This window comes from Motacilla alba, chromosome 4A (genome assembly GCF_015832195.1).
Source record: "Motacilla alba alba isolate MOTALB_02 chromosome 4A, Motacilla_alba_V1.0_pri, whole genome shotgun sequence".
NCBI lineage: Eukaryota > Metazoa > Chordata > Aves > Passeriformes > Motacillidae > Motacilla > Motacilla alba.
In genome coordinates, this window is record NC_052045.1 from 15,870,876 (window position 1) to 15,896,404 (window position 25,529).

At 57.0% G+C, this 25,529-nt stretch overlaps 1 protein-coding gene across 3 annotated transcripts; it reads right to left on the reverse strand.

The window, feature by feature from the left end:
* Positions 1-198: 198 nt before the first annotated feature.
* Positions 199-25,100, reverse strand: LOC119695001 (wiskott-Aldrich syndrome protein family member 3-like). Of its 3 annotated transcripts, none has more exons than XM_038122761.1 (9): positions 25,039-25,100; positions 15,265-15,417; positions 13,372-13,506; positions 13,097-13,250; positions 12,730-12,847; positions 12,414-12,529; positions 11,698-11,955; positions 10,254-10,633; positions 199-9,449 (listed from the first exon to the last, which is right to left on the reverse strand). In XM_038122761.1, exons 2-9 carry the CDS (start codon positions 15,395-15,397, stop codon positions 9,292-9,294), a joined length of 1,452 nt encoding a protein of 483 aa, XP_037978689.1. In that variant the 5' UTR covers positions 15,398-15,417; positions 25,039-25,100; the 3' UTR covers positions 199-9,291. The 3 variants fall into 3 exon arrangements, with proteins under 3 accessions (XP_037978689.1, XP_037978686.1, XP_037978687.1); XM_038122758.1 differs by having other exon boundaries at positions 12,354-12,529; XM_038122759.1 differs by lacking the exon at positions 25,039-25,100 and adding an exon at positions 15,638-15,903 and having other exon boundaries at positions 12,354-12,529.
* Between the last annotated feature and the right edge of the window lie 429 nt (positions 25,101-25,529).

Here is a 25,529-nt window from a genome sequence, read left to right on the forward strand (position 1 = left end):
TTACCCAGGCAGTCAGGGATTAAATACCCTGGGGAATTAATTGATCTTTGAGGCCTTGATTCTCCAAATGAGGGGTTTTACAGAGATCACAGCTTTCTGCTGCTCCTTCCATGCCCCAGTCTCTAACAGAGGAGGGAGCATCACAGGGCTGATTAACTCACAGCAAAGCACGAGCCAACAAAAAGCCAAACCCAGATCTACTGTAACCTCTTAAAATCTTTATTAATTTCTTTCATTTTTTTTCTTTTTTTTTTCTTTTAAATTTAATTAGCACATGCATAAAGTGTCAACAGTTTGGGGTTAAGATGACATTTCTTGAACAAATGTAGTTACAAGCGGTGCCTCGGACCCATCCAGGTCTCCTCTCTACCCTGTACAGAAGGAAGCTTGAGGTCATCCCTGCCTTTCCATCCTCGTGTCACCACAGGCAGAACCCACAACACTGGGGAGAAATACACTTGTTCACACGTAGCAACTGGGTAGGGGAGATAGATACGGGCAGCAACATCTACTCACCTACTGACTAAGGGCACATGGTTAAAGACCCCAGCAGACAGCGAGCATCCCCTCCCTCAGCTCAGCTGTGGAACAGTGGGAGTCCCTCATGGCCTGGAATGGGTCACCCTCCCTTGGGAAGGTGCCTAGCCTGCATCAGCTCCTTCTACCAGGTGGCAGATCTAAGGAGACAGAGTAATTCTTCTGCTGTGATTAAAAAATGAGCCTTTTGCAGGAGCGTCGGGATGCCGAGGTGTCCCTGTCCCCTGTGTGCCACCCTGCAGAGCTGGGGCCAACCTCCACCAGGAGCAGCCCAAGCCCTGCTCTGGGCTCTGTGTGTGACCAGTTGATGCCAAAAGGAGAGAGAACTGCTTTTGAAGTGCCCATCTGGAGCTGGCTGCTCCTGGATGGTCTGCTTTGGGAGGATGGGTGCCCCAGCGCTCCAGGAGATCTCCTGAGCTCAGAGCTTGGGTGGTGCCGAGGGGTTTGGGGGTCTGAGGTGCCCTGATCTGCAGGGCACAGGAGATGATCCTCACCTGCCTTCAATCCCCTCCAAAATATCTCTCCTACAGCACCTGGCCTCCCCCAGAGGCGTCAGGGCTCCTGCTGGCTCCAGAGGGTGGAAGCTGGAAGGAGATGGCTCCTGTCCTGCTGCAGCAGCTGGCAGTGTCCCGGCAGCCACAGGCTGGACAGCAGGAGGAGGAAGAGGAGGAAGAGGAAGGCTCTCCTGAATGCTTGCCCCGTGACAGCAGCAACCCACAGCACAGTGGTGACAGGGTTTGTCCCCTCCCCACAGCTCCCACATCCTCCGGGGACTGTCCCCATGCCTCCAGGTTGCTGCAGCAGGTTTCCAGGGCTTGCCAAGAGTGGAGTGCAAACTGCTCCCCAAGACACTGCTGTGGGAGGAGGGATCCCAGAGGATCCCCTGGGGTCTGGGCAGCTCCAGGTTTCCAGCCCAGCAACACCACCCAGCCCAGGAGGCTCCCTGGCAGGGCCAGAGGCACCCCCGGGAAAGGCACTTGTGTCACTGGGAGCTGCCCTGGCCCCGCGGTGTTCCCAGCAGCAGCTCTGGACCCCAGCCCTCTGTGTGACAGGGCACAGCTGAAGGCAGAGGGACGAAGGTGCCAGCACAGCTCAGCATCACCCCAAACTCACAGCCTGCTTCAGATCCCCCCAACAGGTCAGGCAGCCCCAAAATTAAGGAAATCTGTTAAGCTGAGGAGCCATCAGCCCCAAAAGACCCTGAAAATGCATTTTGAAAAAAGGTTTTTTTAAATTTGTGGGGATTTGAGCAGGTTGGGTGGGACTTGGTCTCATGGAAGGTGTCCCTGCCCATGGCAGGGGGTGGAAACCAGACTGGAAATCCAAACAGCTCTGGGATTCTGTGATTTGCTTTCTTTACCTGATCTGCTATCCCAGACAATGAACACCAGAAAGAGCAGCCCCATTTGTGGAAAACTGGCCAGAGCTACAGACAGAGCTGAAACATCTCAGTGCAAAATCAAATTTGGAGGGGGAGCAGTGAGGGGGGTGTTGCTGCTCATGGCTGTGATTTCTGGAGCCCTGGCAGGGCTCTGCCTGAGCTGCTCCTGCTGCAGGAGGAAATCATCAGCAGCTCTCCACGGGCATCCAGGAGTGTCCCTGCCCCCAGGTCCTCTCCCTTTTCAACACAAGACTTTTGTGCTTTTTCCACGGCAAGAAGTGATTTTCCATGGAGTCAGCAATCCCAGCTGAGGCCCCAGGACTGCACCAGCACCAGTGAGAGGTGAAGATCAATGGGATTTGAGACACTTGAGCTGGGGAAGGGGGTCCAGGGACAAAAGCACTTCCTGTAGTGGCAGGAAACCCTCTCCTTGCTGCCTTGGGGTGATGTGATTATTGCTTTTCCTCAAACACCACTTTCCTGGGATTTTTGGGAGTGGTTCTGGTGGCACCTGCTTCATTTTGTTGCTGACTGACTGGGAAGTGTTGCTGTGTCTGACCTTCCCTCTAGGTCTGAGGGAAGGAAAGGGAACAGTTTATCCTTCTGGAAATCACATGTGAGTTGTTTGTTTGCTTTTTTGTTTTGTGGGTGGGTTGGGTTTTTTTTTGTTTGCTTATTTTTAGATTTTTTTTTTTTTTTACATTTTATTTTTAGATTTCTCAACTGATCTGCCCCAAATCAAAGGGTAAATGTTAAACTGCCCAACTTAATGGTTTACTCACTACGGTCTGTGGATCATGGCTGGTCCAGAGGAGCTGCTGCCTTTTAACCACTGAAATACAGCAGAAACAGCTGGGAGCTCCCGTCCTTCCCTCTCAGGTGCTTGATCTGCAGCACATTTTACCTTTATTCTATTTAAGGCTCAACACCAAAACCAAGAGGGAGCAAAAGCAGCTGCCCTGGCTGCTGGGGGATGCTTTGGGGCTGTAAGCCACCCTTGGGGGGACAGACCACCAGGGAGAGGATGAGGGAGAATTACAAACATGCCAGAAAGGCCCTGTGGGCACCTCCACCGCTCCCTGGCTGCACGCAAGGTGAGAGCTTCTCTCTGGCTTCTCAAAGCCATGGCAGAGCTCCTGTGACCCGAGTTTCTCCATCCTCACCTCCAGAAAGTTTTCCCTGAGACCTGACTCAGCTCCTTCATGCCACAGCTCAATCCCACACTGACCTGCAGAACAGATCTATTCCCTCACTGCCCTTTGTGGCTTTGCACAGGGTTTGACCTGGCTGAGGCTTCCCCCGTGCAGCCTGATGTGAGCATCACCAACCTGAAACGCTGGGCTGGTTCCTCTCTGCCTTATTTTCCCCTCTCTGCACTCTTAACCTTACACAGAACCAAGAGCTGGAATTAGCTGAGCTGAACCCCCCGGGGCCAGCCCTGTCCCCTGGCAGCACCAGTGTGCAGAAAAAGGCTCCTTTCACACCCCCGGGGCTCACAACCACCAGCAAGAGCTTTAATCCTGGTCCTGCCAGGAGAGACAGGTTGGAAGCCCCTGTGGGACAATCCCTGCTGGGAGATGCCCAAGGGAGGGTGAAGCATCAGCGGTGCTGTGGTGGCCTCAGGGTCCTGTCAGCCTGTAATTCAGACACCAGTTTGGCTCCTGTCACATCAGCTCTGCCCTCGGGGGACATTCTCCATGCAGCTCCTGTCTGGGGCTTTCCCTCAGCGGGAGCCCAGCCCTCGATGCAGGCTCTGGTGACACCACCAGGATGGTGACAGCACCCTGGGTGACACCACCAGGACGGTGACAGCACCCTGGGTGACACCACCAGGATGGTGTCCTGCCCTGGGGACATCTTGTTGTCTCACCCTGCCTGTGGGCACAGCTCTGAAGGCTTTGGGGCAAACACCTCCTCCCTGAAGCTCTTAACTGTGGGGTTTGGTTTGGTGTTTTTTATTCCCCCCACCAGCAAAATACAGGCACATTTTCACCTGGAGAAGGTGGAGCTTGAGAGAGTGAGCCTAAAAACCCTGGGGTATGTCCAAGACAAATCAGATTTACACCAAAACAACCCCTTTGGTTCTCAAAAAGATAAAACCACTTCAAAGTCCCGTTTTGGGTTGTGTCTGCAAGAGGAGGTTTTCCAGAGGCTGTGCCATGGGATGGTGACAGCCCTGAGGGGCAGCCAGGGGTGCTCCCAGGCACCATTCCCAGCCCACCATGGTCATGGAGCACAGCTGTGTGGGGGCAGGGAAAGGCCCCCGAGGGCACAGGGACCTGTTCAGGGACAAACCCAGCATGGCTTGGCTCCCCTGGGCTTTGCTCAGGCACTTCTGATGAGGGAGAGGGGCAGGAGGGCCCCGGGGACTCTGTCACCAGCAGGGATGTGGCTGGTGCTGGTCAGGGGCCAACTAAGGAAGGGACAACAGCCCTCAAGGGGCTGCTGCCCACTCGAGGGAAATTCATGGGTGAGTGAGCATTTGAGGCTTCTAAAGTGCAGTGCAGGTTACATGGTCTTTGCTGTAGACTGTAAACTCCTCAGGACAGACTCCTTGCCCTTATTTTTATTTTATTTTATTTATTTTTTTAAATCTGTAAAGTGACATTCCAGCTGAGAAAACCTTACCCCTAAATAACTACTGCTACAGGAAAAACAGGAATATTGGTGAAAGGAACAGCCTGTGCTCCCCTTGCCAGCATCCCCCCACGGGGAGTGCTTCCATGGCCATCCCTGCTCCATCCACAAGGAAGTGACACCGAGTTCCTGCCAGCTGGGGACCTCTAGAATGTCCCCTCCAAAATGCCACCTCCAGTGCTACCACCTGCCTCCCTCCAAGCAAAACTCCCATTTGTCATTAAAGCTGAGGTGTTAGCTCAGGCTCAGGGGAGTCTGCAAAGCTTCTGTTCGGGCTGATGGGTGTCTGGGAAGGGAGAGAGAGGTGGAAAAGTGGCTGGGAGGAAATTTGAGGGCTCTTCTGTGGAAAGAGCTCTCTGAAGAAGCCAAGTTCAGCCTTAAGTTTGTCACTGGAGCAAAACCTTCCCAAGATTTAACAGCTGCAAAGGCAGGAGCCCTCATGGGATGGGTGACTGCTCCTCTCTAGGTCTCTTCCCTGGCTGGGAAATTAGAAACTAGAAACTGCCCAATCCATTCCTCCTGCAGGACACTGATCCTCTAAGAGCCACCAGCAGCACCAGCCAGCTCCAGTGGTCACTCCAAATCAGGGAGACACAGAGTGAACACTGCAGGACTTCCACCAACCCCCAGCAAGCTGAGCAGGACCAGCCTTCACAGCTGGAGCAGCTTCACAGGTGTGCCCTGGGCACAGTGCTCCCTGAAAAGTCCCTTTTCAGATGCACCTGGGATGTCCAAGAGCCTCCTGATGGACCTCAAGGATGACAGCCTTCCATTGACATCTCCAAGCAGAACCAAAATTTACTCATTTACTGTTCCACTGACTCCAGCCCGACCCATTTGTATGGACACAGAATATTTTCCCCTGCTGTTGACAGCCATATTTATTATTTTTAATCTATGCCCATAAATTGGCAAGTAGGGGGAAGCAGATAAAATGGAAAGAGAAGCTCTCAGGAGATCAGTTGGACTCATTAAATGTTTGGCACTCTGTGATTATCCTTTGGCAATGAAATGCCACTGCTGTATTTTAGCAGGGAACACGACACCTTAATGTACAGGAGAATCTCCTCAGCCCAATTCTGGCACTCTTGAGAGAGGAGAAATTCAATCATCTGTGACCTGGATTGTATTTTTTAATGTCTGCCAAGCTAGATAAAATACTTAAATATTCACTTTTATATCAGCCCACATGAGGATTTGAGCATTTCAGGTTGTGTAACTCAGCATGGCCTACTTTGGGGGGAATGCACAGAAATAGGCACATGTGTACCAAGCTCTGAGTGTGCAGCATGTGGGGCACACAGACAGTGTTAATTAGTGTGGCACACTCCCAGCAGCACCGGCCCACAGCAGCCAAGGAATTGGTGTCACTTCTGTTGGACTGCAAAGGTCACCTGAGCAAAAACCAGGTGATTGTGCCTCAAATAAAGGTGGTGAGGCGTGGCTGAGTCCCTCAAGGGAAGGCACTGAGGATGGACTGGCTCTCATGGGATGCGGCATTAATGCTCCAGCTTGGAGGTCCTGGAGGTCCATTCCCACCTGAATGATCCCTGGTGCTTGCCAGCCCTGGGGTGCTGCTGGGAGGGTCGGGAAGAGCTGGGTGTGCCATGGCCAGAGCAGAAATGGGTGTCCAACCCCCCCCGAGGTCACTTCTCCACCAGCTCCACCTCTCTGGGGTGAGGATGGGGGATCCCACCCCTGTACCAAGACAGCTGAAGGGTTTCCGTGGCAGTTCTGGTCCCTGAAGAGGAGGGTGGTGATGTTTCCATCCAGCTGGCAGTGCTGGCAGGCCATGGAGCTGCTGGCTGGCTTTGCAGCTGAGAATGTGAACGGGGTTTGTGCTCCCAGGGGATTTCCTTCAGCAGAACAGGACGGGTGAGGACGTGCTGGGGCTGCTGGGACGGGTGTTCTTGCACCAATGGGGACGTGGTGTAAGAACAAAGATGTGAGGAAATGGGGGTGAGCCTTTCCTGCTCCCCTGGGGCTGCCAGCTGTGCGTCTGCTCTGCAGATGTGACCTGACCTAAATGACCTTTAGGATCCCTTCCAACCTTCCTGTGATTGTCAAGCGCTTTGCCATGCCACGGCATCAATCCTGGCAGCAGCCAGTCCCAGCACAGGTGCTGTGAGGTGGCAGGGCTGTGGGAGGCCCCAGGGACAGCCCCGAGTGCCACGCACCCACAGAGCCCTGCCCCGATTGCCACGGCCCCGCGTGACACGCACAGAGCAACTGGTGCATGAAAAGCAGGGACTGGATCTCTCAGGGGCACTGGGCTGCTCTCCAGCTCCCACCAGCCCTGGCTCAGCTCTGCAGAACTGGGACAGTCACAGAGCCCAGGGACGAGCCAGTGCCCTGTGTCCCTGAGCCCCCTCCCAGGGCCAGCGGGGCTCCTCAGCTCTGCTGGGTCCCCACGGTGGCTCTGCAGCCCCTGCACCTCTGGAACAGATAAGAGCAGCTCCACCAGCCCCTGCTCTTTCTCTTTCACACAAAGGGTTATTACTCTTCCTAAACAAACCAAATTTCTCTGCTTACACACGGTTTTGCGATTGCATCTACGTTAATAACGCTCCACCAGAAACTCCACCGTAAATGTTGCCCTGAATGTTTACACTGCCTCCTTCTGAACCTGCTCCAGCCAAACCCCAGCTCCCTTCCCAAGGAAAGCAGGTCCTGGGCCTTGCAGGGGCTCTGTAAAAAGCTCTTGCAGCCATTTCCCTGCATCTCAGAGGGTCAACACCAGAATCAAGAGCTCTCGGTGTGCACCAGGAATTTCCTGGCCACCTGCAGGGCACAGTGTCTCCCTGCCCCTCTGGTCACTGCTGCTCCTTGGGTTTTGCAGATGAGTTATTCCATTGCTTCCTGCTGCTTCTTGCCTTGCCCTCTCCCACATCCCAAATCCCTTCTGCACCCCTGCTCAAGCCCGCTTGGCAGCACAGCTCCCAGCTTGGGTGTGGAGGTGTGGAAGGTGTCACATCCAAGGGACAAGAGACCATTTTGTGCCACTCAAGAGAAGGGAGAGCTCCTGGGGGCATTTCCCAGCAGCTGGGCAGAGGATTCACAACATCTGGCCATGAGGGGCCACTGGTCACTGGGGGCAAATAAGCAGATGTCTGGGACATTGCTCAACACCAGCATTTCCCAGGAAACCCTGGTCTAGTGGAAGGTGCCCTTGGCAGGGGGTTGGAATGAGATGTCTTTAATCCCAAACCATTCTAGGATTTTGTGAATTTAACCATCAGCATTTGGGTCTCAGCCATATCCTCCCGCCTCTTTTACAGGCCTGGCTGCTTCTACATAGCCAAAATCCTGCTGAAGTATCCATCACCTGCAGGGCTCCTGGGAGAGGCAGGAACTGGGCACAGAGCTCGGGCTTTCCCTGTTCAGGGACTCATGGTATAGGGGAACACAAGAGAGGCTCTGGGGACATCACACTGGCCACTCCACGGCTGGTCCTGGCCTGTTTTCCACAGGTGGGGAACCTCTCCCAGCTCTCTGCAGGTTTTCACACCTGCCTGTGATATTTCCAGTATTTCCCACTCCTTTACTCTGCCTTCCTCTGGGCCTCCTCCCTTTGTAGCTCTGTGAAAAGTCTTCCATGGATCACACTCTGTTTTGGTGGGAAAACAGGCATTTTCAGTGCTGAAACAGGTATTGCAGTGCTGAAACGGGGGCTGGTTACCCAGCTCCTCCATCAGTGTCCACACGTGGGACAGGGGATGGAGCAGGATCAGGTGGGGGGAATCAGTGGCTGGCTCTGAGCTGATCTCAATTGTACAGGCACATTTTGTGGGGCTGCAAAGTGCAAGTTGAGAGTTTACCTGAAAGCAGCAGATTGTCTGATTCACTTTTTCCCAAATCACACTGAAATGGTGCCACACTTAGGCCAAGAAGAGCTGGGCTTGGGGGAACTCCCTGGACACCTCTACTCCTTTGCTGGAAAAGGCAGGGCAAGCCCAGACAAGGCTGGGTCTCCCTGCCAGCCACTCCAGCCTTGCCTTCCCCCTTTGCTCCTAGAAAACCAGCTCTGAGGGTGGATACAGGCCAAGGTCACCAACACCTTGGGCTGCTCATGCAACCTGGTCTAGTGGAGGGTGTCCCAGTTCTAGATGGGCTTTAAAGGTGCCTTTCAACCCAAAGCATTCCATGATTTTCCAGGGAGCAACAACACAATGGTGTAACTGCTACTGAACGTGGTGCGTTGCTCTGTAGGGAAGGAGGCTCCTGCCCACACGCAGCCTTTGAGCTGCCTGACCCCAAAACAACCAGCAGCAGTGTCCCCAAGCTCACCCCTGAGCTCCCATGGTGGCACCAGCTGTGCAAGCAAGGCTTCTTCTCCAGGAGCTTCTCGTTACCACAATTAACACTTAGCTGGAAAAGCACTGCTGCCTCTGGGGCTCCCTTCTCTCACAAAGCACTTCAGGGCCAGTCTCAGTCTTGCTCCAGGTGTAAATCTGGAGTAATCCTATTAACCTGCCTTCAGAGAATTTTGGAAGTCATTAACTGTGAAGGTGCTGCTAATTTCTGTTCTCACTGCCTCTGAGGTGTATCCTACCAGTGCTGCTGCTGCTGCTGCCCGAAGGGTTTTGGACATAGTGTAAAAGCAAAGCTCCTGACCGAGCGGGGCCCCGCACTGGGGAAGGTGCCCATACACACCTGGAGGTGCCCGTACACACCTGGAGGTGCCCATACACACCTGGAGCGGAGGCAGGGCCCCGAGCCCGCCCAGCCCGGGGCCCTCAGTCCGACCACTCGTTATCGTCCAGCTCCGAGTCGTCGTCGGACTCGCTGTACTCCACGGCGATGCGGCGCGACAGGATGGTCGCCACGTCATTGCCCACGGGCTCTTTCTTGGCCTCTTGCTCCCACTGCTCCTGGACCTTCCGGAGCTGGATTCCTACAGGAAAGGGGAAAAGGCTTCAGGGGGGAGTGCACACAATGTGCAGTATCCCCCCCAGTTATAAAGTATTGGCTGAGACGAGGGGGCTGCTGCCCTGGTGGTTACAAAGTTATATGGGATGATAAGATAGGGTTGGCAGGACAAGAGGGAATGGTTGTAAACTGGGAGACAGTAGGCCCAGATTGGATGTCAGGAAGAAATTCTTCCCTGTGAGGATGGTGAGGCCCTGGCACAAGTTCCCAGAGCAGCTGTGCCTGCCCCTGGATCCCTGGAAGTGTCCAAGGCCAGCATGGATGGGCTTGGAGCAGCCTGGGACAGTGGGAGGTGTCCCTGCCCAGGGCAGGGGGTGGAATCAGGTGAGCTTTAAGGCCCCTTCCAACCCAAACCATTCTAGGATTTTATGAGTATCTATGATTACAAAGCTGTATGATAGAATAAAGCTCCTCCTCTGCTTCCACTCAGCCTGAAGATATTGAACCTTCTGAAAGGTTAAATTTACCATTTGACCTGGAGATTCGCAGGAAAGGGAAATGCGTGAGACCTTGGAGAACATCATCTCCTGCAGCCTGGGAGGAAGCCACACGCCTGGGAGCTGCCAGCAATCCGTGGGGCTTCATTCCACCTCCAGCCGCGGGTCCCCCACCTTTACACTGCCTTTATTCCCCCGGCAAGGTCCCGCCATCCTCACCCATCACCTGGCCACCGAGCGCTCATCTCGCCCTCGGGGTCACCGGCGCCACCCAACTCCGCTTTGTCGCGAGGGGCTCCGTGTCCCCCGCAGGGCCGTGTCCCCGCACTCACCCCTGCGGATGGCCGCCAGCAGGTCGCTCCGGGCGTCGCTCATGGGCATCAGCGGGATCTGCGGCTTGCGCGTCTCGGCGGGGGCGGGCGGCGAGGCGGAGTGCGCGGGCGAGGCGGACACGGCCGGGGGCCCGGGCGGCGGCGGCGGCGGCGCCACCGGGGGTCCCATGGGGCCGCTCTGCGGCGGGGAGGCGGAGTAGGGCCCGGGGGGCGCGGGGGGCGGCGACGGGGCGTAGGACGGGGCTGCGGCCGAGCCGGGGGCCAGCGCGGGGGGAGCCGAGATGGGGCTGTCGAAGGCGGTCTGTGCCGACGGGATGACGGGCGGCGGCGGCGGCGGGGCCGGCGGCACGAAGTACTCGGCCATGGGCACCGGCTGCGGGCTGCAACGGGGGCACAGCGGTCAGCGCCACCAGAATCACAGAGCCCGGGGACGGGCTGAGTTAGCACGGACCCACAGGGATCATCCAGTCCACCCCTGCCCCTGCACAGGGCCATCCAAACAGTCCCACCCTGAGCATCCCCGGGAGCTCTGTCCAAACGCTCCCGGAGCTCCGGCGGGTTTGGTGCCGGGACCATTCCCTGGGCATCCTGCTCAGTGCCCCACGACCTCCTGAGGGAAGAATCTTTTCCTGATACCCAACTTAAACCTCCTCTGACACAGCTTCAGGCCATTCCCTAGGGTCCTGTCACTGGTCACCACAAACAAGAGATCAGCATCTGCCCCTCTGCTTCCCCTCATGAATTTGTGGACTGCAATGATGCCTCCCCCCACTCTCCTCCAGAACACGCCAAATGCCCTTAACCACTCCTCACACAGCTTCTCCTCAAAGACCTTTGCCATCTTCATGGCCTCTTTTGGACACTCTCTAATATCTCAATGTCTTTTTTATATTGTGGTGCCCAAAATTGCCGCCAGTATTCAAGGTGAGGCCACCCCAGTGCAGATCGGAGCAGGACAATCTCCTGCCTTGCCTGGCTGGTGATGCTGGGCCTGATGCCCTCCAGGGCACACCTGGCCCTCCTGGCTGCCAGAGCACTGCTGACTGAAGGATGGCACCCATTACCCATCCCAGCATCCATCACCCATCCCAGCACCCAGCTGGCTCCACTCTGGCTTGGTTTGTTCCAAACCCCAGTGAAAGCTCTGTCCCAGGGTCAGAAGGGTGGTGGAGCTCTGCTGGTGGGATGGGCTATGGGTAATGCAGCGGTGGAAAGCAGGCAACACCCCAGGGGAAAACCCTCCATCCACCCTGCCCCCTTATCTGGAATGACATTACCCCAAAAGCGCTCCTGGACTCATTTGGCCTCTCACCAGCAGTTTTGGCCCATGAAAGCTGCAGGGGAAGTCTCCTGCTCCATCAGCCCAGAAATGGGGGGGTTAGACTCCCACCAAGCCTCCCTTCCTTTGGACACCCCTCCAGCAGCGAGCAGGCTGGAGCTTTACCCGTAATCCTTGACTAGGTGGGGTCTGGGCCCGTTGAGCACGGCCTCGGGGGGCGGCGGCGCGTGGGGCTGCTGCAGGCGGGTCAGGCTGTTCTGCCGGCTGCCCGCGGCCGGCCGCAGGACGTGCTCCGGGGGGTTGGTGGCCGCCAGCCCCTCCTTGTGCTCCGCCGGGGCCAGGTGGGCGGCTGGGGCCAGCAGCTGCGCGGGGTGGTTGGGGCTGGCCGGGTACGAGTGGTCGGCAGCGTCCGACGCGTAGGACCTGCAGCATGGGAGAAGCCGACTGTTGCACTCCTGAGGGAGCTCGAGGAGGTGGGTTTGGGAGTATTTTGGGGTTGAGACAACAACACAAGAAAAGGCCATGAAAATATCGATGTACAAGACAGCAGAGTGAGAGCAGGGGGGAGGAGGACGCAACAGAGCTGAGCCACTCTCTTCCCTTAGCTGCAAAACAGAAAGTGCTCTGGTTTTATCCCAGTGCCAAGGCTCCTCCTGAGCTCCAGGATCACACCCTGGGGACACCAGCTATCCATGAAGCTACCACAGGCGACCAGCCAAGCACCCCGACCCTGCTGTGGACAACCCGTCCCCCGCAACGACGGAGAGGAAGAGCAAAGCAAAGGAGAGCTGTGAGCTGAAGGTGTAGGAGGTAGAACCTGCCTATTATCTGGGGACAGTGATCCTTCCGATGATGCCATGTGATAGGGGGATGGTGAGAACCTGTTATCCGGCCGGAACTCTTTATCATATGCCATCATGTTCCACTCCAGGCGCCGGTTGCGGGCTTTCCTCACTTTCTTCACCTCCCGGGTGGAGTCCTCCACCAGCCGCTGCTCCTGGGGGGACACAAAGCCATGGCTGCACCTCCAGCACGGCTCCTCCAAGCCAGGAGCAGTCCCTGGGGAGCATCACCCAGCCCTGCAAGATGCACCCAGTGCAGGGGAGGGGAGCACGAAGGATGCACCAGGAGGTGGCTGTCCCCAGGTCCTGAGCACCCCCAGCTCCTGCCCCTTGTCCTCCTCCTGCCCACACCCACCTTCTGCCGGCGCTTCTCCTTCCTCTTGTCTTCTGTTGCCTGCAGCATCTTCTCCTTCCATAAGTTGAAGAAGTAGGAGGGGTCAGTGTAGAATTTGAGACCATCCTTCTTGTCATCCCTGGGGGTTCAAAGAGCAGAGGGAGGGTTATCAGCCACAGGAGAAGACCCCCTGCTCCCCTTCCCGAGGGCTTTGGGATGACCATGACCACAGACACATCCAACACAGCAGCCACCACCTGCAGGCTGTGGACACATCCCAAGCATCCCACGCAATGGGGGTGGCAGCACAGCACACAAATGGGGGCACACCTGATCCTTCTCATGGGAAGGACCCCATGGGAGCCCCAGCGAGAGCTGTGCCCTGTACCTGTAGGGCGTGAGGATGTTGAGGGGCGGGGGCTTGTCGCAGCGCTGGTACATCTCCATCACCGGGTTGGGGATGGAGTTGCGGGACACGACCTGCTGGTTCTGCACTGTGGAGCTCTTGAAGGCTTTCCTCATGTTGATGTCCTGCAGCGAAACTGGGGGCACAGGAAGGACAAGGGATGCAGGGGTGGCCTCAGCCCGCTGAGCACGGCATGGCGGGGCTCTGGCACCGAGAGCACGTCTGGACACCACCCCAAACCAGCCCCGGCCCCTCACCTTCCTCCACAGTGGAGTCCAGCTGCGTCACCTTGATGACCAGCAGGTCCACCCTCTCCTGCAGTGAGTTCATCCTCATGTAGAAGCTGTTGGCTTCGTTGAACAGCTCTCCAAAGATGTCCTCTGCGTGCCTGCCTGGCAGGGGACAACGCGCCCGTCACCACAGCAGGCGGCTCGCCCAGCTCAGCCCATCCCCTGGAGCACCCACCTCCCCACTGGCTCTCCCCAGCCTGGATTTCTGGGAGCTGAGCCTCATCCTCTCCCAAAGTGCTGCAAGGAGGCAGGGGAGCCCAAATGAGCACCCCTTTCCAGAGAGAGCAGCACCCACAGGGGCACAGAACATTCACAGTGTCCCAAAGAGCCCTTGGATCCATCAGGACAGAGAACCAAAAAAATGACCAAAGATCACACAACATGATCTGGGGAAATTCAACCCAGGTAGAAAGCCAAGAGCAGGGTGGTGGGGACAGTGCCACCGCAAGGAGAATCTGTAATTTGTTTCATTTTATCAGCTCTTTTCATGCATCTCTCAGGGCAGCTTATTTATTCAGAGTTATTTATTTAGGATTATTTAGCATTTTATTCGGGTTATTCCTACCATGGAGGTGAGTGAGGTGTCTGGCAGAGCATTGCTGATACCTGCAAGCTACAGCACCCGTCCCATCCCATCCCATCCCATCCCATCCCATCCCATCCCATCCCATCCCATCCCATCCCATCCCATCCCATCCCATCCCATCCCATCCCATCCCATCCCCCAGATCCTCGGGGTTTCCTCCCATCCCACCTCTCAAACATTTCCCCAGATCAGGGCACTTTCAGAACCTCCTCAGAGCACTCCCCAGCCCGGTCATGTTTGATTCCCTTTTTCCTGGACTAGGAAGCCTGAGCAGGCGTGGGTGCTGCTCGTGTGAGCCGCTGCACTTCCAGCAGCTCCCTACATCCTGGGTTTGTTTTTCTGGGAATATTTTAGAGCAGAATCTACTTGTGGAGGTGTGTGAAAGAGGGAGGCCCCAAATAGCTTCTCTCTCTATTTTAAGTGCATATTCAGCATGAAATAGGTTGCCCCCATTAAACCTTCGCACTGGTGAGTGCAGTGCTCTCATCTGCCCCTTTCCTGCTGAGATCAGTCCCAGGGCAGCTGAGGGTTTAGACCTGTGACAGAGACCTCTCTTCCTCAAAAAGCTCCAACTTTAAAAAGAATAGCTTGGGGTATTGTAAATCTTCACCTGGCCTTCCTATTTCTGGCCAGGTGGAGAAGCAAGGGGCTCCTGAAGGCTTTCCATCCCCCACTGCACAGACCAGCTGTGGGAGGAAAATGGGTCTCAAAATGTCACCAAGTCCCCACTTCAACCTTGGACAGAAAAACCCAAAAAAAACCCAAAAACCAAAAAAAAAAACCCAACCAAAAACCAAACAAATATATATATATATATATATAAAATATATAATATATATAAATATATAAAAATATAGATCTAATATAGAAAATATAACAAGTATATAATAATATTAAATAATATAAAAATAAATAATAAAAATAATAATTTATTCTAGAAATATTGATTCTATAAAATTATATTAATAAATATGTATAATAAAATAAAAATTAAAAAGTAGGAGCATCCTCCTATTTTCAACGAGCTGGATAATTCCCACTGAGTTAGGAATGGCTGCAGCCCACATAGCTCTCACACAACCCCTGTTTTCTCTGTGTTTGAAACTGGTGGGAGTGGCTGTGGCATCCCAGTGCCATCCCAGTGCCATCCCTGTGCCATCCAGTGTTATCCTAGTGCCATCTCAGTGCTATCCCAGTGCCATTCGGTGCCATCCCGGTGTTATCCCAGTGCCACCCCGGTGCCATCCACACCAGGTGGCCGTGCCATGACTTACTGAGGCTGCCCAGCTGCTTGATGATGGCAGCCAGGGTGCTGTTGGTGACACACTCCAGCTCACTCGTCACCCCGTCGGGAAGGGCCCCCCGGCACAGGTGCCGGGGCTCGATGTTCCTCTTCACCAGCGGCATGGTGAGCCCTCACGCTTCTCCTGGGGAAGCAGAGCAAGGAAAAATCAAAATACAGCTTTGATCATTTGGCTGTTCCCCACACTGCCTCAGCTTGCTCCAGGAGGCTCCTCCTGCCCCGCTGGGACACGGCAGGTGCAGCAGGACTTTCCCAAGCAGGGCATGGATGTGCTCTGGGGGTGCAAACCTCGGGGTGCTGTGAGCACACAGATGCCAGCGTGGAGGTGAGGACTTTGTCCCTACCTTTGTGCCACCGTGTCCTTTCCCGCTCACTTCCCAGAGCTGTTCAAACCAGGAGCAAACTGCCCTGTGCTGCAGCCCTTCAGCTGGCCCCGAGCAGCCTCACCCAGCCCAAAGAGAGGCGAGGAAGCGCCTGTAATGCCATTATTTCCAGCTCACTGCAGCCTCTCCAGGGTTTCATTTGTGCACACACTACACTGAGACAAGCTGCTGTGGCCAGCTCATCCCAGCTCCCTGCATGGCCCCCAGCATCCCTGGGTGTCCCCATAGCTCCTGTGTGCCCCCACAGCATCTCCGGGTGCCCCCAAATCATTTCCAGGTGCCCCCATAGCTCCTGTGTGCCCCCACAGCATCTCCGGGTGTCCCCACACCATTTCCAGGTGCCCCCATAGCTCCTGTGTGCCCCCACAGCATCTCCGGGTGCCCCCAAATCATTTCCAGGTGCCCCCATAGCTCCTGTGTGTACCCCACAGCATTTCTAGGTGTCCCCACAGCATCTCTGGGTGTCCTCTGCTCCACTGTCCCCCTCTGAACTGGGGATGGTTCATTTTCTGCAGGGTTTAGGGAGATGCAGGGAGATCAAAGGCCTCACCCCCACTGAGGGCACCCATGGGAGCTGCAGAGAAGGATGAAGGAGGGGCACCATGGGCTGTGGGGTGCTGGGGACAGGGTACCCTGCTGATGTAAAGGGTGAATGGTGGGAAACAGGCTGGGAAAAGAGGCAAAAATGGAGCATTTAGAATCCATGGTGGTGTCTCCTGGGACAGGGACACAGACCCTGGGACAGGGACACAGACCCTGGGACTGGGACAGGGACAGAGACGCTGGGACTGGGACAGGGACACAGACCCTGGGATGGGGACACGGACAGGCAGCCACCCCACAGGCTCACACAAGGGGGTCTCGGGTGCCACGAGTGCCTCTGGGCCCAGCCCAGCTCCCAAGGCAAAGGCGAGCTGGTGGCTGTGCTGATGGGCCAAGAGGGCACCACCAGCATTCCCAGAGGGCAGAACCCCTCGTTTCACATCCCCACCCGCCCCGTCTTTCCCAAATTGTTGGCAGCCAAGGAGCGGCAGCTTCCGTCCATCGCCGTGAGCGGAGCCAGCGATGCTGCCCGAGCGGAGCCAGCGATCTGCAGAGTTCACATTTTTTGGCCCCGGGAGCGTCAGCCAGAACAGTTTCCCATTGACAGCGCCCGGCCAGCGCTCCCAGCAGCGGCAGCAGCTCCTCCGCCGTTTTCAAATGCAAATTCCAGCTCCCTCCACGAAGGAGCCCGGAGCCTTTCCTGAGGGCCGGGCCCTGCCCGGGGCGCTCGGGGTGCCGAGGGAGGGACCCGGCCCTGAACCCTCCGCGGGGCTCCGGGCTCGGAGCAAGCTCTGGGTCCCCCGGTGCTCCGCAGAGCCGCTGCTCGTGGCGATGGCCCTGCCTCCCAAAAATCAAGATTTCTGCCGGCGGTTTGTTCCTGTGTGCCAGCATTTGCAGGGGAGGCTCGGGATGTCTGCTCTGGCCATGCAGCACCCCCTCCCCTTCCTGGGCACCCCCGGGCCCTCCAGGCTGAGGAAAGAGCTGAGGCAGCTTCACCCCAAGCTGGTTTAATGTGTCCCCCAAAAGCTGCCCTCAGAGGCTGAGCCCTGGCACGTCCCCGGCTGCAGGGACTGGAGGGCACAGGGCAGAGCCTTAACGAGCTGCCTGGGCCCAGCAATTAGGAACGGGGAACAAAGAGCCATTCTCAGCATCCCTTTGGGCCACAGCCACGGGACACGGCCGCTGGACACAGCCCTGGCACCCGGGGCTCTTTGTCCCTGCACAGGGGACAAATTCCCGGGGGGAATTGGGGCCACCTGAGCCCGCAGCCCCCGCAGGGACCCTGGAACAGAATGAAGGATAAAAAGGGATTTTGTGGTTTGAAACTTCCCAGCAGGGACAGATTGGAAGAGAGGCAGAAAGTGGGTGAGGGGTGTGATGGCAGCATTTGAGACTGTGCCATGGGAGGGCATCCCTGGAGGAGGAAAATCCCTTTAATCTCACCCCAAAGAGGCCAAGCAAGACTCAGAGCTTGCAGCAGAAGGAACCAAGGAGGAGTTTGGCACATTTTTGTGCAAGGAGAGCCTGTAAAGGAAATTTTGACCGAATCACAGGAAAATCTGCTTTCCAACCCCTCAATTAATGGAGCACAGGGATCAGAACCCTCAGACAGCCCTCCCCTGACAAAGTTCTCTCAACCTGCTGCACCAACAGCACCAAACCTCTGACCTCTGCCTTGAAATCCCAACTGCTCACCTAAAACCTGTCATCTCTAGGCCTGTCCTGAGTCCAGTGATCCGGGTGGGGATGGGTGACTCCAGAGAGGCCAGCTTCATTTCTGTCCTCTCTGGCACATCTTGCTCACCCACCAAGAGGCTGCACACAAATCCTGAGCACTGAAGCTGGCCAGAGCCTCAGCAGGGGATGCTGAGCTGTGCCCAGCGCTGCTCCTGCTCCTCCTGCTATCACAGGTGATTTCCAGGACTTCAAGGGGGTGATTTTGGGTGGCAAAATCTTTTCCTCAGACCTTCAGGAAAAGGCTCCCAAGGGCAGGGATGGTCTGGGTGCAGGTTCTAGTGTCATGTGCATGGATTAAAACCTGTGGGATTTCACTGTCTCCTGAGTGGAAGGAAGCCAGGAGCCCTCAGTGGGATGTGGGGTCAGGATGCAGGAGGAGGAAAATGGGAGCCACAAACTCAGCAGGAATTTCTTGGAGGGTAAAGGCAGGAGAAATGGGACCAGCCAGGGTCTGGTTCAGGTCTCAGGTGCACTGTGGGGATTCTCCCATCACTCAGCTTTTCCCTGTGACTGAAGGGAGCCAACAGCCCTAAATCTTGTGCTGGGAGATGCCACAGGTGAGACACCCACCAGCTCCCCACCTGCTTCCCAAAGCCAGTGGTGCAGCTTGGAAGGGAATCCCACCCAGCTGAGCTGACCAGGCAGGGGAGGACAAGGGACAGAAATGAGCTGTTCTTTGTGCCCTAAGATGCTGATTTCCCCCAAGGAACAAACTGCCAGCAGCATCCAAGTGCAGAGCTGCTGGCAGCACTGAGGAGCCACCCCTGCTGTCCCAGAACAGTTCTGGGCAGTAAGGGCTGCCCCTGTCCCTGCAGACCAGACTGGGGGTGTGACTTGCAGCTGCTGGCCCAGGGGTGACCCCTCCAGCTGGCTCCTTCCAGATGTTATCCTTCACCTCAGCAGCACCAGCATCTGGCAGTTTCGATCCATCAGGGCAGAAAAGCAGCTCTCATTTTGTAAAAGGGTCCAAAAAAAGGAATTTTGCATCCAGCTATTGCTCCTCACATTCTTTTCAACAGCTTTCCACGTGCATAACCGTGCTCTCATCCCCTCCCTGCCCCCAAAGCCACTCTCTCCCTCTGGGCTGTGATTTACAGCCCTGCAGGCAGATCCAAAGTGGCCTGAAGGACCAGGTGTGCTCTGGTGGCCCTGCAAGGAGGGACAGGCTGCTGGCCACAGATCTCTCAGGTGCTGGTTAATCCCTGGAGCAGATTTCTGGCTTGGTCAGTGCCCAGCACCTGCAGCCCTGGAGCCCTGCTTGGTGTGGCATGAGAGAGAAGGGAGAGGTGTCCTGGCTCCCACCTCCCTCCACTGGGCTGTGGTGGAGCAGAGAAGAGTTTTGAGGTTTGTTTCCCATGGGTGATCCCTGCAGGAGACACCTGGAGTGGGAGTGGAGCCATGGCAGAGGTGGGCAGCACTGCAGGGAAGGATGTCCAAGCTGCAATCACCAGCTGCAATCGAGGCACCTCCAATATTTCTGATGGGATCAGGAGTGCGTGGAGCAGCAGGAGTGAGGGAAACCTCCTTCACTCTTCAGACAGCCAGGAAAAGCCCCAAGCTTGGGTTTGGGGAGGATGTGGGTAAGTGTGTGATAAAGCAAATGCCTCAAGACTGGGAGCTGGGGTCAGCCCTGCCCTAAGCTCAGTTCTAGGCCAAGCTTTGGGGCAGTTCTGTTTGCTCAGTCCTTGCAATCAAGGCTCTTTCCCAATTTGGGCTTCCTGGGATCCTTCTGGGCCCTGAGGAGCAGACACTGCCAGGAACTGGAGGCTTTTGCAAGGCAGCAAATCTTTGGTTGGATGCCAGGAGCCAGAGTAGAGAAAAAAAACAACAATAGATAGGTTGAACAATCATTTAACCTTGAACAAAAAAGTTTGTAAGTGACTATTAAACAAACAAGAAGTGCCACATCTCATGGTGTCTGCTCAGGACCCTGTTTTGGTGCAGAACCCTTGGAATGGAAAGGTGAGGAAGGGCTGGGGGCAGGAGGGAGGCGAAAAGCAGCCCTGAAATAGTGAAAGGAGCAACAAAACCCCTGAATGTGAAGTCAGGGAAAGGACAAGAGGCAGAGGTGACACTCAGCAGGGCTTGCAGGTGCCTGAAGGAGCTCATCCTGTGGAGTTTGGCAGGATGGATCTGGTAGAGAAGAGGGCTGGGAAGGATCTGGGGGTGTGTGATGCTTCTGAGCAGCCAGAAATAGGTGGAAGGTGTGAAAGCAGCAGCTTCTCGAGGTGTTGATTTGTGGAGCTCTGCCACAGCGTGGTGGAAACCAGCGTGGGATGGTTCAAAGAGCAACAGGACAAACCTGCAGAGGGCAGAGAGGCCACCAGCAGCCACCTCATGGTTGGGGGCAACCTCAGGTTCAGGTGGCCCTAAACTCCGGCTTTCCTACCAGTAGGGGAGAGCAGAACCTGTAGCCCACAGGGGCTGAAGTTTTGTTGTCTCAGGAGAAATTCAGCCAGGAAAAGCTCTGCAGGTGGCTCTTTGTGGTGCAGGGAAAACCTGCCTGGGAGAGCTGGGCCAGATCTGCTGATTTACCTCCCACAAAATGGAGCGAGAGCTGCACCGCAAGGACTCGCTGCTCTAATTTACAAAATGCATCTGCCACCACTTCTTCATTTGCTGGCAGCCCAAATGCCTCAGAGCACCACCAGCATGACAAATGTCACTGCTCCCTGGGAAGGTGACCATTGCTCCGGAGCTGCTGTGCAAAGGTCCATTAAATATATTAAAACCAGCTGGATCCCGAGTGTTTCTCTCATTCAAAATGAAGCAGAGGGCAGGACTTCAGAGAGAATAAATCCTCAGGGTGGCACTGGGCCTGGGGGGCACGGGAGATGCAATGCCGCTGCCTGCCCCTTCCTTGAGGCCCCTGCATCCCAGAGGAGCCTTTCCAAATGCTCTGGGGCCACGGAAACATCCCTGCCCCACTGCAGGGTCAGCGAAGCATCAGGTGGAAAAACGCCCTGAAGACTGAAAACCCCAGAGTGTGGGGTGATGGTTTTGTCCCCTGTCCCCAGGATATCAGCCCGGGGAGGCTGGAAGCCAGGGCTGAGGCTCGCTGTGAAATGAGTGGAGAGGTCTCAGCCCCGGGGGGCACAGAGGGATTTTGCTGCCGGCCAGGAACAGATTTGGGTGGAGCTGGGGAAGAGCCAGGCCCTGCTGCCAACGGGGGGACAGAGCCGTGTCCGGCCGGCCGCAGGCACAGCTCCATCGCTCCCTGGCCGGGCTGAGCCGTGACCCGTGTCCCACCGGGAAGCGCTGCCCGGCCTCCCCCCGGCCCCTCCACGGCAGCTCCAGGAGGCTCCACTTCTCAGCAAAGTGCAACACAACGCTAAATCAGAGCTAAAAATATTCCTCGGGAGCTTGATTACTAAATGCCACCGTCGGTGGTTTGGTTTGGGGGATTTTCCCCCCCTCCTCCTACTGTAAGATGTTTCAGCTCTGGGAACAGCACTTGATGGAGCTGTCTCCAAGCCCCCAGCACTGCCGAGGGCTGGGCTCTGCAGCACCAGCCCTGCTTCGGAGGATGCCATAAAACAACTGCCTCTTACCCCGGGGTTAGTACAGAAACCTCGTCCTGCTGTGAGTCTGGTTTAAAACTAACAGGCTCCCGGAGGGGTTTTAGCTAAATGGTGTTTATTTTAGGGTAGGTGAGAGCAAATGCTGCAAATCACAGAACCACAGGAGGGTTTGGGTTGGAAGGGACCTTTAAAATGATCTCATCCCACCCCCTACCGTGGGCAGGAACACCTTCCACTGTCCCAGGCTGCTCCAAGCCCTGTCCAACCTGGCCTTGGGCACTGCCAGGGATCCAGAGGCAGCCACAGCTGCTCTGGGCACCCTGTGCCAGGGCCTGCCCACCCTCACAGGGAAGAATTTCTTCCTAACTTTAAATCTAAATCTCTCCTCTTTTGGTTCAAAGCCATTCCCCATTGACCTATCACTATTTCCCCCTGTAAAAAGCCTTTCCCTCCTTTTGATAAGCCCCCTTTAGCTACTGGAAGGGGCTCTGAGGTGGCTCCAGAGCCTTCTCTTCTCCAGGCTGAACAACCCCATCTCTGGCTTTCAGGCAGTAGCTTTCCTTGGGGTTCAGTTAACACAGAGTTTGGGTTCTGTTGTTTGATTTCTCAGAAATGGGGAGCCCTCAGCGTCCCCTGGCACTGGTCATGGAGCTGAGGGCCACTTCTCCAGGTCCTTCCCATTCACCCTTGGCTCTGTCTCTGCTGTGGATACAGATCAGAGTATCCGTGTCCACGCAAAATCCGTGGGAAAAAAAAATAAAAAGAAGACATCTATCCCAATATCCTAAGGCTGAAGGGAAAAAGGAGGGGGAAAGTTGTGAGTGAAACTATGCACGACCCTCCGCCATCATCCCTGGGCTGCTCCGTGCCCGGTTCCTGCGCGGGGATTGCCCGGGAGCGGCGGCACTGCCTTGATCTTCAGAGGAGGCGTCAGGGGCCGGGGCTGTGGGAACACAGCACACATCTCTGCTCTGCTTTGGCTGCGAAAGATCCCCGCTGGCCCAGGAATCATGTGTTGTTTTTAATGACTCTATCACCAAAGGAAAATCTTCAATGACAGCTTTTTTCCCCTTTTGTGCCCAGCTCATTACCAGAAGGATCTCCCTCGCTCGCTGCCGGGCTGTGCGGGCAGGAGGCTGCTGAACAAACCAGCCTTTTTCTCCCCAGTATAGAAGGCGCTTTGATAAACCGGGGAAACCCTCGGCCAGCAGCGAGGGGCTTTCTGCAAAGGCGCCGCTGCTGCCTTTGGGAACAGCCGCAGGCAGGGCTGGCATCTCCAGCCGCGGAGCAGAGCGCTCCCAGCCAGCCCCAGGCTGCTCCCTGCGGGGCTCCGCTCTGCCTGCCGCTCCCCAGCGCGTCCATCTGGGTTTTCCCACCAGCGCTGGACGTGCACCCTACAAAACTGCGCGTGGATGTGGGGAAGAGGGGGCAGATGCCAGCCTGGAGCTGGCTGCAGCCTCGCTGCTCAGAGGCGTGCGAAATGCCGCGGCTCCTGCCCGCGGGGTGCAGCTCAGAGGGTGTCTTTTTGGATGAGCAGCTCTGCAGGGAAAAAAAAAGAAAGAAAAAAAAAAAAAAAAAAGAAAAAAGAAAAAGCGTTCTTGCTTTTCTTTTTTTATTTCTTAACACTTCTGGCTCGAGGGCTGTTGTTCGTAACTTGTCAAGATCTTGGCATCGGCGACTGATTTGTCATCCGCCATAAAATGGAGGATGAGCATCTTTGGTTCAGAACTGGGCCAAGGGAGATGACAGCTCAAAGCAAAATATGCCTCATCTCCAGTTTTCTCCGTGGGCTTCAGCTGCCGGGGAGAGGAGCGGACATTTGGGGTCTGAGTGCATCGCAGCGCTCTGGGTAAGAGCCCTTCTCCTGCTCTGCGTTTGCGACAGCACAGCCCGGTGCTCATTAACCCTCTGCCTGCCAGAGCAGGCTGTGCTGGACCGATGCTGCCATCGCCCTGCCCTCCTCACCGAGCTCTGCGACCTGGCAGCCTGGCAGCTACCGGCGTACTCAAATACCACCTAAACTCCATTTTTAAAAAGAAAATGATACCAGCAATCTCTTTAAAGCCCGGGCAATGAGCTGCAGGGCGAGGGGTGTGCCTTGGCACGCTGAAGTTTGGGAGATGAATTATTAATCCTGCCATTCCCGAGCACATCCCGGCGCTGCGCTCCCCTCCCCTCCTCCGGCAGCGTGTCCGGCCGCCGGCTCCGCTGTGCCGGCCACACAGAGCAGCCACCAACTCCGTTCAAAAGCATCTCAATCCGCAGGTAATCCATCGCGCTGACACCACCACGAGGCAGCAAGAACTCGAGTTTGAACGATACAATTAAAGCTCCCTGCAAGTAGCTGAATCACTGAGCGTGGAGGCCCAGGCTCGGCAGCTTTGAGGGGCTCCGAGCCCACCTGCGGCTCTGCCCACGGGGGTGCCCGGGGCTGGGGGGGGTCACCAGGGGCGCTCTGAACCCAGCGGGGCTCCAAATCCCTGGAAGGGCACCAGGATGGGGAGTGGGGGGCGGGGGGCGGGGGGCAGGCATGACAGGTGACAGCAGGTTGTGCCCTGTTCAGCGCTGTCCCCTCTGCATCCCCAGCCTCACATCGGCCTGCCGAGCCCCCCAGACCCCCCAGTTCTCCAGCCAGAGGTGATGAGCCCTGCCCTGCGCTGGTTGTGGGAGCACAGGCAACCGTGGGCCCAGTTTATCCCCCACAGTGATGTAAAGATGAAGGATCCTCCCTCCCCAGGATGGCAAGGATGTCAGGTGAAGCCCCCCGCCCCCACCCCGCCCCCATGCGAGGGTGCAGAGCAGCCAGATCCCTCTCCCTCTCCATGTAGGAATGCGAAGTGACAGCACACACCCCCCCTCCCCAGCGCAAGGGTGCGGAGAGGCCCGGAGCACCGCGGTGCAAATGTGCCAAGCGCTGCCGGGATCCCTCCCCCCGCCACGGAAACGTGCGGAGCAGCCTGACCCCCTCCCCTCCGCTCCAGGCAAAGGTGCAAAACGTGGAGGATCCCCCCCAGCCCCGGCCATGAATAGCTGCAAAGTGGAGGGACCCCCCCCGCGCGAGGATGAGAGGCAGCTTGGACAGCCCCTTCCCAAAGCAAGGATGCGAAGGGATGGAGGACAGCCCCCCGCCCCCGTGCACGGATGCAAAGCTGGGGGGGATGCAGCAAAACGGGGATGCAGAGCGGCCCTCCCCCCCCCGCAAGGATGCGAAGGGACGGAAGAACCCCCCTGAAAGGATGCGAAGGGATGGAGGATCCCCCCGCAAGGATGTGAAGGGATGGAGAACCCCCTCCCCCGCAAGACCCCCCCCCCCCCACCGGAAAGATGTGAAGCAGCAGAGGATCAGCCACCCCCCACGCCAGGATGCGGAGCGGTGGGAGATCCCCTCCACGCAACGACGCCTCCCCAAGAGGATGAAAAGATGCGGGAGACCCCCATCCAAAGGCCGCAAAGCCCCCAGCGCCCCTCGAAGGGATGTCCCCCCCTGCGCGCTCACACCTGGGGGCACAGGGGCCCCCCGCTCTCCCTGCGCCGCGTCATTCCCGCATCCCCCGCGCTCACCTCCGCCGGGCTGGGGGGGCCGGGCTGTGTCTCGGCGGGGCCGTGCGGGGCCGTGCGGGGCCGTGCGGGGCTGCGGCCGCCGCCGCCGCTGCCCGCGCCCCGCGCCCCGCTCCGCCGCGCTGCCCGCGCTGCCCGCGCCGCTCCGCAGTGCGCGCACGGCGCATGTGCCCCCGGCCGCCCCCGCCCCGCTCCGCCCCGGCCCCAGCCCCGCTCCCCGCGCCGCCCCGGCACCCCCCGGCCGCCCTTACAACTTCGCCTCGGGCTTTGCGCAAATCCCTCGCTCCCCGCGGCTGCCCGGCCTCTCGCCGCGAGCCGCGGCTCTGGAGCATCCCGCTGGAAATCCTCCCGCGGGCGCGGCCGCAGGGGAAGCGATGCTCCGCTGAGAGGCAGCGGTTTGGGCAGCGTCTTCTCCAGGTGTGGCGTTGCCACCATCTTCTGCACGCTTCCCCCGTGCCCTGAGGAGTCCCTGGGTGTCTCCCCACGGATGAGAT